Below are 17,432 nucleotides of genomic sequence, written 5' to 3' on the forward strand. Positions count from 1 at the left end.
GGCTCTGTCGGGTTTCCGTTATTTAAAATGACGGAATCTGAGACGGAGCCTCCAATGCAGATGTGAGTAGTGCCAAATTCTTCTTACAGCTGAGGGTTTGCTTCAACTGTACCCAGTCTAGATAATTCTCTGTGATATAAACTGCCCGAACTCCAGGCTGATACATTTTACCTGCACTGATACATTGTAACAAACTATCAGGACAGGAGAGATTTGTGCTGCTGAAACATGGAATTGTCTAGACTGGATACAATTGTACCAAACCCTCAGTTGTGAGAAGTACTAGTACAAGAATGTTTCACTTCACTGACAGCAATTAGAGATCTTGAAAACAATAAGAAATTGGATCACAAAGTATATTAGAAAGTTCTGGATCACCCCCTTTAAGCCGACATGATCTCCTTATTGACAACCCCCCCCCCCCCACAGATTTTCTCTTCGTGGCACTTTTGACATTGTCACTTGACGTTGATTTGCAGGTGGAGGAGGCCGGACAAGTCTTTCTGTTGATGAAGAAGGATTACCGCATCTCTCGCAATGTCCGCTTGGCCTGGTTCCTCAGCAACCTTCACCAGTCCATTTCTCCTGTCCCTGAATCTGAGTTGGTAAGTGTGGGTTAAATGTGAAGGGTAGAGGGCAAGTCATTAGACCATGCGAAGCGTTAGGGCGTATTCACACGGTGCGGTCATAATGGGTTTTTTTTTTACCACAATTTTCACACTATCCAGGCAAAAACGTGCGTCATTTTACGAAAATTGCTGCAAAAACGCCATATGTGCAACTGCACTGTGTGAATACGCCTTTAGTATCTTGAGTTTGGGGATTTGCCGCTGTGGGCAAATGTTCCCTTTTCTAAAACCCTATTCACACAATGCAGCCAAAAATCATGTGTTTATTTTAAGGGCATTATTTTGATTTCCCTGTACATGAACAGAGGCTCTAACTTCAGAAACGTTTCACCCTAAATGAAAATATCCTATTAAAAAAAAAAAAAAAGTCGTTCTCTTCTATCAAGTTATTTTGTATTTAGCGGTTTTTTGCTGTCAGTGAATGGAAAGATGCTTAATTACATTCACAAGCTAAAAAGCTATCCTGACCTAGTCCTACACAGACAGCTGAGTGTTTGTTATAGTGTATCAGTCGTTGGTGAGCAAAACCTAATAACAGCACAAACCTTTCTCTGGTCCTGGTCTCCGGGTTAAAGACTCCTACCCGGATACATTTGTATAAATTCACCGACAGCAAGCAGAGATCATGGAAATGATAGGGAAATAAAAGACAACGTATGTTATAAAGTTGCAAAATGTGTTGCTGCTTATCATTTTTTTCTCCTGATCTTTGTCTCTTTTAGGGTTTACGTGGCAGCGAATTAGAAGTAGTGAGCGTCGTACCTCATGGCTGGCAGCCCGATGAGCCTGTCCGCCCTGGCCTGTTCCTTTTAGTGCCATCAACGTTGGTCACCTTCCTGGCGCGGCAGTACCGCTTCGTGATAGAGCTCGACCTCAGTCCTTCTACTGTGATTGTGGTAATTAAGGGACCGGATTATCAGATATGATGGATATTGACATTGAAGGGGTTTTCTGGGACAGTAAAATGTATGGCATTTCCTTAGGATAGGCCATTAATATCTTATGAGTGGGGGTCCGACTCCCAGCACCCCCGCCGATCACCTGTATGAAGGGGCTTCATTATTTACTCAGGCACAGCGCGGTACATTTTATTGTGGCTGTACATAATATTGCATCTCAGTCCCGTTCACTTGAGCTGATGTGACATGCAGTACCAGACACAGCCACAACCAAATGTAGGCGCTGTGTCTCTGTAAGCAACAAATGGGCGCATCTCCTTTATGTAACTGATTGGTGGAGGTGCCTGGAGCTGATCAGATATTGATGGCCTGTCCTAAGGATAGGCCATCGATATTACAGTCCTGGAAAACCCCTTTAATGGGACTTGATGGGTGCCGGATTATTAGATATTTCTGGTAAGGGTCTGTCTTCTGCTCTTGTGAAATTCAAGACCATTCTGCAGTTCTGTTCTGGAAACTATTCCGGATTATCAGATTCTGGATTATGGAATAAAGTCTGTACTTGCACCTTCTCCGTTGACGCAGATTTTCTCTCTTTCTCCAGGACGACTCCACAGAGGAGATCATTTTCGATGAGATCTTCCATTCTCTCTCCCGCTGTCTGCTGGGACTCCTCAGGCATTTTCGTATCCCAGGATCCAGCTTGGCTTTCCGGCCTGAAATCTTTGTTACCATTCAGGCATATTCCTCTATTATTGGACTGCAGACTCATCAGGTAATAATGGAAGCTATGGTCGCACTGCGCCATCACCTTTTATTCTGCAGTGCGAGTAACGTGCCGCCTTCTCTTGCTGCCTCAGGTGCTTGTTCAGGGCTGTCGATTGGACGAACAGAAGCTGCCGGCGTTTCTCCAACATGTTTACCTGCAGTTAGGCACCTTCGAGAATAAGATTGCAGAAATCCTCCAGCAACAGTATCGTCCATTTACTCAGGTGGGCATAATGGGCGTATTATTTATTATGGGTGGAGATAAGCAGCACCCAAACACATATAATGCCGCTTATCTCTTTAAAAAAAAAATCCACTGCATTGCATTAGTTCAAATCCGACCCGTCGAACCTTACTCAAAACAGATGTGAGGTCACAGCCGGCCTCTCCCCATTCACTGTGAGGAGGCAATGGGATAATATAAGTATAAAGCTATTTTATCAAATCCCTGCTGCCCCCAAACCTTACCAGACCCTCCACACATTTCATTTTCAGTGAATCCTGTTGAAATTCTGAGCATCTGCCAAAAATAATAACCAAAATAGTTTAATAAAAAGTTCTGCAACTTTCTAATAGACTTTGTTTCAATTCCTCACCATTTTCAAAATCTCTGCTTACTGTCATTAAATCAGAACAGATGTACACACGTAACAGCTGGTGGTTTGCTACAATTGTATCCAGTCTAGACTATCTTCTTTAACAGCCTGGAATCCAGACTGATACATTCTACCTGCACTGATACATTGTAGCAAACTATCAGGGCAGGAGAGAGATGTGTTCCGATGCTTGCAGAGGATTGTGTAAACGAAATACAATTTTCTGTAACAAGCCCTCAGCTGTAAGCCGTATTAGGGCCTGTTCACATCTGTGCTCGGTATTCCGTTTCTCTGCTACGTCAGAGGAGCACCACGGATGCCACAGGCGGCCGACAGAACCCATTGACTTTAATGGGTTCCATTGGCTTACAATCGGGGTGTCCGAGGTTTTACCATAAATAATAGCGCAGCATGCTGCGCTATTGTTTCTGTTATTTACGGTGGAATCTGTGACGGAGCCTCCATAGCAGATGTGAACAAGGCCTTAGGTCTGTACGGGTTTTCAGGTTCCAAATGTAAACAAGAATGTTCCCGTACACTGACAGCAAGCATGTCCCATCATTAGAGTGCTCATTATTAATATCTGCCATTACAGCTTTCCTGGAGGGTTGTCGCATATTTATCTGCCATACAGAGCAGCAATGAGGAGGCAACAAAGCAGCGGCGCATGACCAGGCAGATTTATCTGTATCCTCGCCGGCCTGGAAAAAAAAAATATAGTAGCATTAATGGCTGCAATTTCCTGTTGCAACTATTTGATACATTTTTTTTTTTTTTTTTACTCCGGATGGAATTCCCCTTTAACCCATAGGTGACCACAATCTGTATATTTACATTCCAGCTGCCAATGCCCCGTGCAGCTAGAATGTAAATATATGTGGTCATGTATATGTAGAGTGCTCTGTGATTAAGCCGATCCGCCCGACACATCATCAGCTCGATCCTCGTGAAAATCAGCCACATAAAATGCCAAACACAGCGCTCATAGTCCGTGTCTAGCACTGGGACCCGAATGCCCGAACCCCCCGCCGTGGATAGAATAGTGTAACCAACCACATTATTCCATCCAGTAAAAAACATTTAACAGAGTCCGTAATGGTGCCGGCCTGGATCGAGCAGTTGTAAGATGGGGGAAGGGGGCAGCGGAGGCGACCCGTATCCCAATGTTTGCCTATACAGTGGGAGAGTCACAGGTTTACCTCTATAGTCCTCCTGACGTGTTCTTCCGACGGAAGGCTCAAAACGCAGTGTGAACAGAGTCTGATCTACATACAGAGGAATACTGGGGGGGACACAGATCCTGTCACCGCTGCTTCCTCCAGCTACTAGGAAAACTCATCCGCACTCCTGGAGCTTCCTCTGTCGTGTGCGTCACGGACCCGTATAATAATGCATCCATATGGCAGAATATATGTCAAATCCATACACATATCATCTTCCACTTGTTTTTGTCTATCTGCTGTTACGCCTACAGTAATGATTTCTGTACACGGGTGATTTGCGTCCGTTTACAGATCCCATATACCACCTAAAGGCAGGGGGCGCCGTAGAGGTCACGTAGACGGCAGCGGTCTACTTTAATTAACCCCTTAGTGACCACTAATACGCCTTTTTACGTCGGTCACTAATGGGCTTTAGGCTAGGCTGACGCCTTTTCACGTCAGCCTAGTCTAAGTCCTGCACGGGTCCCCCGTGCAGGCAGGAGCCGGGGCTCTGCTGTCTGATGACAGCTGAGCTCCTGCTCCAACGCCCGCGATCGAAGTTTACTTCGATCGCGGCCGTTTAACCCGTTAAATGCCGCCGTCAATAGCGACCGCGGCATTTAACTTTGAATGAAATCGCGGGTCTCCGATGGGGTGTCATGGCAGCCGGGGGCTTGATAAAAGCCCCCAGGTCTGCCCTGGACATATTCCTGTTAGGACGCGCCGGAGGCACGTCCTAACAGATTGCCTGTCAGATTTACACTGACAGGCAATAATGCTCTGGTATACGAAGTATACCAGAGCATTATAGCAGCGATCGGAACATCGCACAGTAAAGTCCCCTAGTGGGACTAATAAAATCAGTCATCAAAGTGAAATAAAGATTATTAATAAAAAGTACAGTAAAAAAATAAATAAAACCATTTTTTTCCATAAAAAGTGGTTTTATTTAGTAAAAGTGTAAAAAATAAAAAAAAAGTACACATATGTGGTATCGCCGCGACCGTAATGACTCCATTAATAAAGTTAATATGTAATTTAAACCGCAAAGTGAACACCGTAAAAAAAAAACATGGCGAAATTGCAATTTTTTTCCATTGCCCCTCAAAAAAGTCATAATAAAAATGAATCAATAAGTCCCATGCACCCCAAAACAGTACCATTCAAAACTACGTCTTGTCCCGCAGAAAACAAGCCCAAAAAATCACTACATTGATGGAAAAATAAAAAAATGACGGCTCTTGGAAAGCGACGAGGCAAAAGCAAATAATTTTAGTTCAAAAGTGTTTTTTTGTGTGCAAAAGTCGTAAAACATAAAAAAACCTCCACATATGTGGTATCGCCGTAATCGTACCGACCCATAGAATAAAGGTAACAAGTTATTTACGTCGCACAGTGAACGGCGTCAATTTAAAAACGCATAGAACAATGGCGGAATTTCAGTTTTTTTTTATAATCCCCCCCCCAAAAAGGTTAATAAAAGTTAATATAAAAATTATATGTACCCAAAAATGGTGCCATTAAAAAGCACAACTAATCCCGCAAAAAACAAGTCCTCATACAGCTATGTAGACGAAAAAATAAAAACGTTATAGCTCTTTGAATGCGACTATAGAAAAACGAATAAAATAGCTTGGTCATTAAGGCCTAAAATGGGCTGGTCACTAAGGGGTTAAACTCTGATTATTTTATTAGGATTGCATACCAAACTACGAAAACCAACATCCAGGCAGAAAGATGGGCGTTTCCATGGTCACGGCTGACATTGGATTGGTCAGTATGATACGGCAGGGGATCCTGGCTTTACAGCTGTTACCAGCCAACTCCAGCGCAGGTGAGTGCGTCTCTGTATTTATTGAATCCTGTCCTTTCATAATCGATTCCAATGAGATGAACTCCTCTGACTCTGCTGTGCTCCTATAGGAATAATCGTGATCACCGACGGCGTCACCAGTGTCCCGGACGTTGCCGTGTGCGAGACGTTATTGAATCAGCTGCGCAGCGGAACCATCGCCTGCTCCTTCGTCCAGGTAAAAGCTGCAGGGGTTAGTTTAAATGTCCGGTTTGGTCAATCCTTCTTCATTGGGTAGGTCACCAACAGTAGAATGAAGGGGGGATGGGTATGCGCGTGCTCCTGGACGCCCACAACTATTTTCAGGAAAGTGTTCCTGATACTGTAGGGAAAATGTATCAAATGACGGCGTTCCTTGAAATAATAGGTGACTGTGAACTGCACCAATGCGGAGAGTCTCCAACCCAGAGCCGCTCTGTATAGATCTCGCTGGTAGATCTGATCCTGATGGGAAAACCTTATAATGTCTGTAGAAAGGGCTTCCCTGAACCCCATCATTCATGAACATGTCTCTGTGCCCTCTTATTACAGGTCGGTGGTGTATATTCTTACGACTGCAGCTTCGGCTACGTTCCTAACGTTGAGCTGATGAAGTTTATTGCTATGGCGACTCTGGGGTCTTACCTCTCTTCTTGTCCGGAAGTAGAAGCCGGACAGACGGACATGAATGTTTATCACAAGGCGTTCTTACTGTATTCTTTTCTACGCACGGGGGAGGCCCTAAATCCTGAGTATTACTGTGGTGAGAGCCGAGTGTTTCTTGTTTTATTGCTGTAATTTAAATCTTCTGTTACCTTATAGCGTAACTGCACATTTGATTACCATGTATTATACTCCAGAGCTGCACTCACTATTCTGCTGGTGTCATGTCGGTACACAGAGACTCCCCCAGTAGAATAGTGAGTGCAGCTCTGGAGTATAATACTGGATGTAACTCAGGATCAGTACAGGATAAGTAATGTAATGTATGTACACAGTGACTCCACCAGCAGAATAGTGAGTGCAGCTCTGGAGTATAATACACGATGTAACTCAGGATCAGTACAGGATAAGTAATGTAATGTATGTACACAGTGACTCCACCAGCAGAATAGTGAGTGCAGCTCTGGAGTATAATACAGGATGTAACTCAGGATCAGTACAGGATAAGTAATGTAATGTATGTACACAGTGACTCCACCAGCAGAATAGTGAGTGCAGCTCCGGAGTATAATACAGGATGTAACTCCGGATCAGTACAAGATAAGTAATGTAATGTATGTACACAGTGACACCACCAGCAGAATAGTGACTGCAGCTCTGGAGTTTAATACAGGATAAGTAATGTAATGTATGTACACAGTGACTCCACCAGCAGAATAGTGAGTGCAGCTCTGGAGTATAATACAGGATGTAACTCAGGATCAGTACAGGATAAGTAATGTATGTACACAGTGACTCCACCAGCAGAATAGTGAGTGCAGCTCTGGAGTATAATACAGGATATAACTCAGGATCAGTACAGGATAAGTAATGTAATGTATGTACACAGTGACTCCACCAGCAGAATAGTGAGTGCAGCTCTGGAGTATAATACAGGATGTAACTCAGGATCAGTACAGGATAAGTAATGTAATGTATGTACACAGTGACTCCACCAGCAGAATAGTGAGTGCAGCTCTGGAGTATAATACAGGATGTAACTCAGGATCAGTACAGGATAAGTAATGTAATGTATGTACACAGTGACTCCACCAGCAGAATAGTGAGTGCAGCTCTGGAGTATAATGCAGGATGTAACTCAGAATCAGTACAGGAGAAGTAATGTAATGTATGTACACAGTGACTCCACCAGCAGAATAGTGAGTGCAGCTCTGGAGTATAATACAGGATATAACTCCAGATCAGTACTGGTTTTTTTGGGTAGTTTCTGAATGCAAGTTATAAAATGGTAATCAGCGTTGAATGAACTATAAATCGGAAAATAATTAAACTTCCCTAAAAGAATAATGACCATCGTTATGTTTTAGTCTTTACAATCTCTTTATGTAGTTGATTATGAATCACATTTTATGTCCTCAGGCTCTCAGCATAAACTGTTCAATGAGCACCTGGTGTCTGCCAGCAGTAACCCTGCCCTCGCCACGCGCCGGAGGAAGCATGCAGAGAAAGAGGTGCACGCTGACATTATTAGCGTGGTGTCCGTGCGGCTCAGGGAAGGATACAGCATCCGGGAGATCCGCATTACAAAAGGTGGTTTTGTGCACATAATATTAGAATATAAGTTTTCTATTCGATGACTATGAGGAATTTATACTGATTGTTATGTTTAGAGTCGAGAAGAAATGTGTCCCTTAAGATGAGGACAATTGGGGACTATATATCAGAGGGGTTTTGTTACCTTCCTCTGTCAACACTGCAGGATAATCGGGGGAACTAGATGGACTCATGTATTTCCATCTTACTATGTCACTATTTGTTTCAACTAGATAAGCCATAATAGAGTAACTTGTGGGGTCTGGCCACTGGGACCCCTATTAGTCCTCATTTCCTATATTTACCCATGTTATTCTGATAAGGCCAATAAGATTTTCCTATACCAATGTGATAGAGCACATCTCCTAAAATACAGAGTTATATCTGTGTGGAGCCATTTACTGACCGTGTTATCTCATTGGTAGGATTGCTGGAGGTAAAGTTGGTTCTGCTATGGAAGCACAACATGCGTGTCGAGTACCTCGCCGTAGCTCCGTGGCCCCTGGACCTCGCCAAGCGCAGCACAAGGGTAGAAGTGGTAATGGAAGGGAGCTATGATATCCTGCACGACATCAGCTGCACATTGAAAAAACCCATCACCAGCATGTATAGGACCAGTGTAATACGCCGCTTCTGGAACACTCTGCAGAGGTAATGTAGTGACGTCACCTATAGCCAGAGGATGGGAACGCCACGCTCATCCCATTGCTTCATTTACTTAATTAGCAAATTAGAAAATCATCAACGAAGGGCAGAAGTCAAAATATCATCCTCGTTTTGCAATAGGACTTGACAGGACTATAACGGGACCTGTGCCCATCGTTGTACCTTCTTTCTGGTCATGTAGTGGCAGATCTTTTCTGTAATGGGTGAGGTGGCATAAGGAGTTTGGGAAGTTAAAGGGGTTACCCGGGAAGTGAACATTTTTGGTTAGGGGCTACAGATGAAATAAATAAAACAAAAAAGTAATACTAACCTATCCTTGCCCCTGGAGATCCAGCGCTGTCACTCCGTAGGCCGACCCAATGCTTGTTTACATGCAGCGGTCACATGCTACATGAAAGTGAACAAGCATCGGGACTGACGCCGGAGCGACAGCGCTGGATCGCCAGGGGCACGGATAAGTAAGTATTGCTTTTTTGTTTTTTTTATTTAATTTACAGCCCCTAAGGGGAAAAAAATCACTTCTAGGATAGCACCTTTAAGAATCTTTTGAACATCATTTTACTTTGCATAGATGACCCATAGAAGTTGTCACTGTGTACATACATGGCATTACTTATTCTGTACTAATCCTGAGTTATAGCATGTATTATACTCCAGACCTGCACTCACTGCGTACATACATTACATTACTTACCCTATACTGATCCTGTGTTACATCCTGCATTATACTCCAGAGCTGCACTCACTATTCTGCTGGTGGAGTCACTGTGTACATACATTACATTACTTACCCTGTACTGATCCTGTGTTACATCCTGCATTATACTCCAGAGCTGCACTCAGTATTCTGCTGGTTGAGTTACTGTGTACATACATTACATTACTAATCCTGTACTGATCCTGAGTTATATCCTGTATTATACTCCTGAGCTGCACTCACTATTCTGTTGGTGGAGTCACTGTGTACATACATTACTTATCCTGTAGTGATCCTGAGTTACATCCTGTATTATACTCCAGAGCTGCACTCACTATTCTGCTGGTGGAGTCACTGTGTACATACATTACATTACTTATCCTGTACTCATCCTGAGTTATATCCTGTATTATACTCCAGAGCTGCACTCACTATTCTGCTGGTGGAGTTACTGTGTACATACATTACATTACTTATCCTGTACTGATCCTGAGTTACATTCTGTATTATACTCCAGAGCTGCACTCACTATTCTGCTGGTGGAGTCACTGTGTACATACATTACATTACTTCTCCTGTACTGATCCTGAGTTACATCCTGTATTATACTGCAGAGCTGCATTCATAATTCTTCAGGCTTCATAGCTGAAATCTTTCAGGATTACCTGCTGTTCCGGTGTCTGCACTGAACTTGTTTTGGTGTTTTTATATTCTCTTAACCCCTTAATGACCGCCGATTAGCCTTTTCACGGCGGTCATTAGTGGGCTTTATTCTACAGCGCCGCCATTCTACGGCGCTGCTGTAGAATAAAGTAAACAGAGCAGGGAGCCGTGAAATCTCCCTGCTCTCGGCTGCCAGAGGCAGCTGAGGGCTGGGGGCGTCCCTGCTCTGCCGGGTGAGATCGATATTAGTATCGATCTCACCCGTTTAACCCTTCAGATGCGGTGCACAATAGCGAGCACCGCATCTGAGTGGTTTTGGAGAGAGGGAGGGAGCTCCCTCTCTCTCCCACCGACACCCGGCGATAAAATCGCCCAGTGTCTGTGTCTTCTATGGCAGCCGGGGGTCTAATAAAGACCCCCAGGTCTGCCTGCAGCGAATGCCTGCTAGATCATGCCGCAGGCATGACCTAGCAGATGCCTGTCCGTGTTAAACGGACAGGCAGTAATACACTGCAATACAAAAGTATTGCAGTGTATTATAATAGCGATCGGAGGATAGTGAAGTCCCCTAGTGGGACTAGTAAAAAAAGTTTTATAAAGTTAATAAAAAAAAAAATGAAAAACCCACTTTTTCCCCTTACAAAATGCTTTACTATTAAAAAAAAACTACAATAAAGCAAAAAAGTTACACATATTTGGTATCGCCGCGTCCGTAACGACCCCGACTATAAAGCTGTTACATTATTTAACCCGCACGATGAACGGCGTAAAAAATAAAATAAAAAACAATGGAAAAATTGCTGTTTTCTGTTAATCCTGACTTTAAAAAAAAGTGATCAAAAAGTCGCAGCTACTCTCAAATGGTACCAATAAAAACTGCAAGTCGTCCCGCAAAAAACAAGACCTTATACAGCTATGCCGACGCAAAAATAAAAAAGTTACAGCTCTTCGAATGTGACAATGGAAAAATGTAAAAAATGGTTTGGACATTAGGGCCCAGAATGCAAGCAGGGGGAAGGGGTTAATAGTCTTTACGCCAGGCAATGGACAGTCATTGGATTTAGGGAAAACAAACTACCCCTTGCATTATAGTAGCTCGGATAAGCTGTTAGGCGCTAGTCTGTCCACATGCTTGCTGACTGGTGTCAATAACAACCAGCTCCGTACACCAGTAGGGTATAATATCAGGGCATGCTGGGGGTTGTAGTTCTGCTACATGTGAGAGCTGCAGATTACAGAGCGCTGTCTTACAGCTATAGGGAACTGCGCATTAAACGTCCTCTTCAGTATTCAGCATCTCCTCCCATCAGATTTTTGTTTTGCTGAAGTTTAAGATTATTCGAGGAGAAGTTCTTTACTTTGGCGGCTCTTGTTTTGCAGCATCAGTCAGACAGATCAGATGTTGGTTCACCTGAAATCATTTGACAGCGTACCAGAGCATTTCAAAATCCCGGAGAGCACCAAGAATGGGGTTCCCCTCTTCTACATCCCCCCGGGATCGACAACCCCAGTAAGTCTCCTGGAGTGTGAAGGTGCGGGGTGTTTGGCATTTCACGTTACCGGCCAGTGTCTGTTTCTTTACGTTTCTTCTATAGGTGTTGTCCCTGCAGCACAGCGACTCCGACTCCGGTCATTCACAGTTTTCATCCTACTGGAAACCCATCCTCTCAATGGACGCCAATGTCTGGCAACGCTGGCTACACGTGCACCGCATTGTTTTACTGCTGGAGCATGACTTGTAAGTGTGATCGACGTACCGATGTGCTGGGGAGGAGAAAGCGACACCTTTTTCTTTTTGGGGTACCCCTCCCCAAGTTAAATAAATACAAATAATAAGATACGATCTTAAATGAATTATATCTATTTGTGGGAAGCGGAGTCTTGAATGTCAAATCCTTTTTTCCAAAATTAAAATTTTTCATGGAATCCCCCCCCCCACCTTACCAATCAGAGAGGATATGAGCTTACATTTAGGGGGGGGGGTCTTTTTTTCCCCCACAGTTACACATCTAATACCCCTTGCACCTAATCAGACTATTTGCCGACTTCATGACTCGGATGTTTATTGGCATCTGGATCGCAGTCCGTTCTGGTCTCTTCAGTTCTGGGGATTGTGTGTGGACATAAGTGACGTGTGTGAACGCTGCGCATCTTCTACCTTCTTTGTTGGGAGGTATTGTGTGTCTCAGGCTCGGCTGGGGTCAGACTTTTAGCCCTAAACATGACTGTACATTTTTTACGCAGGGTTAGGCTTGGATGCAAAGTTGCATGAAGGCGCCCATGATTTTACAATGATGTTTTTGACGCATCTACTTTCATAGAATATTTTGCTATGGCGGTTTACTATCATTTTGCCATTTTATAATTCAGGATTCATTTGTGTCAAAAGTGTGAAAACTGTCACAGCAGCCAAATAGTTAGAGGGGTGTCCCCATCCCCAACATTTATCGGAAATCCATAGGATATGCCATAAATGTCCCATAAATGCGGATCCTACCTCTGGGACCCACACCTATCTATAACGGGGCCCGCTGATTCCTATCCTAACTTCTGCTGCAGCTGGCTCGCTGTTTCCGGAACTCACATTCCCGTCTATAAAACGGCGTAGCAAGACACGATTGGCTGTTTCCAGAAAACCTGGCCACCTCGTCAGTCAGTGGTCGGAACCCAGCGGCAGAAGGGAAGACCGGGGCCCTGTTATAGAGGAAGCTGCGGGTCCCAGAGGTGAGACCTGCATCTATCGGACATTAATATTGATAAGCCATAAATATCCGAGATGGGGGATACGCCTTCAAGGCCTTATTCACACGAGCGTATTTCATGTCCGTGTTACGCGCGTTAAAAAAACGGACGTCACACGGACCTATGCAATTCAATGGGGCCATTCAAACATTGTGTTTTTCACGCGGCGTGTGTCCGCCGCGTGAAATTCACAGCATATCCTATGCTTGTGCATTTTTTGCGCATCACGCAACCCATAGAAGTCAACGGGTGCGTGAAAATCGCGGACAACACACGGACGCACATCCGTGTGTTGTCCGTGATTCACGCAACAGTTGCTAAAGAAATGATGAGAAAAAGATAAACGCCTCTTTCAAATTTTTTTTTGCTGACGTAAAAAAACGCAGACGCGCACCGTACACGGAGGTCACACGGAACTGCAACGCACGCAAAACGGACACGTGGCCTAAGGAATGGACCTTTTGATCTATTTTTCCTTCTTTTTAGGCCTGTCCCCAAGCACCTCCATACTCCTGGGAACAATGGTCGCTATAGCACAGTTCTGTGTCGTATCTCACACACGGCGCTCACCTCCCTCCTGCGAGACTGGAGCAGCTTCGTGCTGGTGGAGAGTTATTCCTACGTCAAGTTAATGCTGAGGTAACCTGAATGTTTTCTTGTGCAACTTTCTAATATACTTTTGTGTTTCATTTTCTCATCCTTTTCAAGATCCATGCTTGCTGTCAGTTAATAGGAAGGTTCTTGTTTATATCTTGTAGCTGAAAACCTTTATAGACCAAATACATCTCACAGCTGAGGGTTTGTTACAGTTTTATTCAGTCTAGACAATGTGAGTTACACAGTCTGGCGTGCTGAAGTTTTTAACTCACAGAGTATTGTCTAGACTGGATACAACTGTAACAAATCCGCTGCTGTGAGAAGTATTAAAGGGGTATTCCAGTCAGAAGTTTTTTTTACCTATACACTGGATGGGTCTTACATGTTAGATTGTTGTGGGTTTTACCGCTGGGATCCCCACTGATGGCTATAAATCCACGCACTCAGCTATGAGGAGTTTGAATCAATCGTGCACCCCGTCGCTCTATTCAGGAGCTCGGCTGTATCTGCCAGTGACATATAATTTGAATGGAGCAGCAAGGTGCACGCTCGACTGCTCCTCAATTCAATCTTCTAGACACGGTCGTGCAACTGGAGGGAATGGAGGACCAGGGTCCTGTTCTATCGATCAATGAGGGTCCCAGTGGTTGGACCCTCAGCAATCTAACATTTTTATCACCTATCCATTGGATAGATGATAAATATTTCTGGCTGGCATACACCTGCATGTCTGTGCAGATTTTTTAGTCACCAAATGAAAACAATAATTTTTCCATTCACTGACAGCAAACAGAAATTGAAAATGGTGATGAATTGAAGCATAAAATATAAAAGATGAAAGTTGTAGAACTTTTCATCATACACTGCATGAACTTTAATGTGTGGATTTCTTAATTCTGTTCTATTCCTCCTTTCAATTTTCACAGCGATCCCAATCAGACCCCTTCCTCTTTCTGTGTGGTACGAATAATCTGGAAAGCCCCCTGCATGGTCCTCCGGCTGGGGTTTCCCTTGGGAACTCCTGCGAATTGCAGAATTAAGGTGAAACCAAAAATATAAAAAAAAAAATTATTAGCTCTGCTTTTTGGTCTAAGACTCTTTGGAGAAAAGCAAGCATGTGGTCTATGAAGGGTTAAGACTTTCTGCAATAGATTCATTCACTGCGCGGTTCACAGTCCCCCCAGGAGGAGACGTTTCTATGCAGCAAGTTCAGCAGAGAGATTTTATAAATGTTTCATAGTTTATGCTTAAAGGGGTTGCCCGATTTTATCTAAATTTTTCCAAATATTCTAGAAGCAGCACTCCGTGCCAACATGGCCGCTGACGGAGGGACATGTGACCAGAGCCGTCCATCAGCAGCCTCCATTGGATGTTTCCTTGCTGTGTGCAGTGTTATTCTATTACGGCTGCGGGTGGACAGGTGCGGTCACATGCCCCTCCATCAGCGTCCATGACTGGAATAAAGTGCAGGCAGTGAAGATTGGAGTAATCAAGGTGGCGGCATTATACACGTGAAGGACATTAGCGCCGATCTTCTAACATCATTATATTTGTACGTTACTTTTTGTGCTGTTTCCAGCACATATGGAAAAATAAAGATAAAGTGGCCAACGTCAAGAGTAGATCCAGAGCTGCAGTCACAGTTCTGCTGGCTTATTGAAATTTCCCAGCACTCACTGCTTGTTCAGTGTCTTCACAAAGCCTGTGATTTGCATTATGGGTAGTGTCATTAATTTCATGTAGGAAAAATAACCCCCCCCCCCCGCCATCCCGCATTATAGGAGCTTAGCTAAGATTTTAAGGGAGCGTCTGTTCACAAGCTGACTGTTTAAGCAGAATAGTAAGTTCAACTCTGGAGTATAATACAGGATGTAACTCAGGATCAGTACAGGATTAGTTATGTAATGTATGTACACAGTGACTCCACCAGCAGAATAGTGAGTGCAGCTCTGGAGTATAATACAGGATGTAACTCAGGATCAGTACAGGATAAGTAATGTAATGTATGTACACAGTGACTCCACCAGCAGAATAGTGAGTGCTGCTCTGGAGTATAATACAGGATGTAACTCAGGATCAGTACATGATAAGTAATGTATGTACACAGTGACTACACCAGCAGAATAGGGAGTGCAGCTCTGGAGTATAATACAGGATGTAACTCAGGATCAGTACAGGATAAGTAATGTAATGTATGTACACAGTGACTCCACCAGCAGAATAGTGAGTGCAGCTCTGGAGTATAATACAGGATGTAACTCAGGATCAGTACAGGATAAGTAATGTAATGTATGTACACAGTGACTCCACCAGCAGAATAGTGAGTGCTGCTCTGGAGTATAATACAGGATGTAACTCAGGATCAGTACAGGATAAGTAATGTAATGTATGTACACAGTGACTCCACCAGCAGAAAAGTGAGTGCAGCTCTGGAGTATAATACAGGATGTAACTCCGGATCAGTACAGGATAAGTAATGTAATGTATGTACACAGTGACTACCAGCAGAATAGTGAGTGCAGCTCTGGAGTATAATACAGGATATAACTCAGGATCAGTACAGGATAAGTAATGTAATGTATGAACACAGTGACTCCACCAGCAGAATAGTGAGTGCAGCTCTGGAGTATAATACAGGATATAACTCTGGATCAGTACAGGATAAGTAATGTAATGTATATACACAGTGACTCCACCAGCAGAATAGTGAGTGCAGCTCTGGAGTATTATACAGGAAGTAACTCAGGATCAGTACAGGATAAGTAATGTAATGTATGTACACAGTGACTCCACCAGCAGAATTGTGAGTGCAGCTCTGGAGTATAATACAGGATATAACTCTGGATCAGTACAGGATAAGTAATGTAATGTATGTACACAGTGACTCCACCAGCAGAATAGTGAGTGCAGCTCTGGAGTATAATACAGGATGTAACTCAGGATCAGTACAGGATAAGTAATGTAATGTATATACACAGTGACTCCACCAGCAGAATAGTGAGCGCAGCTCTGGAGTATTATACAGGATGTAACTCAGGATCAGTACAGGATAAGTAATGTATTGTATGTACACAGTGACTCCACCAGCAGAATAGTGAGTGCAGCTAGGGAGTATAATACAGGATATAACTCAGGATAAGTAATGTAATGTATATACACAGTGACTCCACCAGCAGAATAGTGAGTACAGCTCTGGAGTATAGTACAAGATGTAACTCAGGATCAGTACAGGAGTAGTAATGTAATGTATGTACACAGTGACTCCACCAGCAGAATAGTGAGTGCAGCTCTGGAGTAGAACACAGGATGTAACTCAGGATCAGTACAGGATAAGTAATGTAATGTATGTACACAGTGACTCCACCAGCAGAATAGTGAGTGCAGCTCTGGAGTATAATACAGGATGTAACTCAGGATCAGTACAGGATAAGTAATGTAATGTATGTACACAGTGACTCCACCAGCAGAATAGTGAGTGCAGCTCTGGAGTATTATACAGGATGTAACTCAGAATCAGTACAGGATAAGTAATGTAATGTATGTACATAGTGACTCCACCAGCAGAAAAGTGAGTGCAGCTCTGGAGTATAATACAGGATATAACTCAGGATCAGTACAGGATAAGTAATGTAATGTATGTACACAGTGACTCCACCACCAGAATAGTGAGTGCAGCTCTGGAGTATAACCCAGGATGTAACTCAGGATCAGTACAGGATAAGTAATGTAATGTATGTACACAGTGACTCCACCAGCAGAATAGTGAGTGCAGCTCTGGAGTATAATACTTAGCATTGGTGGAAGTCAGTCGGGTCCTCACTGTTCCGGCTGTTGTGGGGCATCCAGTAAATAAGACATAAAACTTTTATGTGGAAAAAGCCCTTTA

The 17,432-nt window shown here is 43.6% G+C and overlaps 1 protein-coding gene across 1 annotated transcript in view; it reads left to right on the plus strand.

Annotated features, from left to right (window-relative positions):
- Positions 1–479: 479 nt before the first annotated feature.
- Positions 480–17,432, plus strand: part of LOC142733369 (KICSTOR complex protein SZT2-like) — a gene marked incomplete at its 5' end in the record, with an annotated part of 100,860 nt that continues 83,907 nt past the window's right edge. The window contains 13 exons of the mRNA XM_075849536.1: positions 480–605; positions 1,352–1,525; positions 2,133–2,303; positions 2,389–2,520; positions 5,790–5,928; positions 6,018–6,124; positions 6,478–6,688; positions 8,008–8,178; positions 8,607–8,832; positions 11,588–11,717; positions 11,803–11,945; positions 13,436–13,588; positions 14,473–14,587. Of these exons, the coding sequence (XP_075705651.1) occupies positions 480–605; positions 1,352–1,525; positions 2,133–2,303; positions 2,389–2,520; positions 5,790–5,928; positions 6,018–6,124; positions 6,478–6,688; positions 8,008–8,178; positions 8,607–8,832; positions 11,588–11,717; positions 11,803–11,945; positions 13,436–13,588; positions 14,473–14,587 (1,998 nt within the window). The remainder of the gene's footprint in view (positions 606–1,351; positions 1,526–2,132; positions 2,304–2,388; positions 2,521–5,789; positions 5,929–6,017; positions 6,125–6,477; positions 6,689–8,007; positions 8,179–8,606; positions 8,833–11,587; positions 11,718–11,802; positions 11,946–13,435; positions 13,589–14,472; positions 14,588–17,432) is intronic.

This window comes from Rhinoderma darwinii, unplaced genomic scaffold (genome assembly GCF_050947455.1).
Source record: "Rhinoderma darwinii isolate aRhiDar2 unplaced genomic scaffold, aRhiDar2.hap1 Scaffold_943, whole genome shotgun sequence".
Classification (NCBI taxonomy): Eukaryota; Metazoa; Chordata; class Amphibia; order Anura; family Rhinodermatidae; genus Rhinoderma; species Rhinoderma darwinii.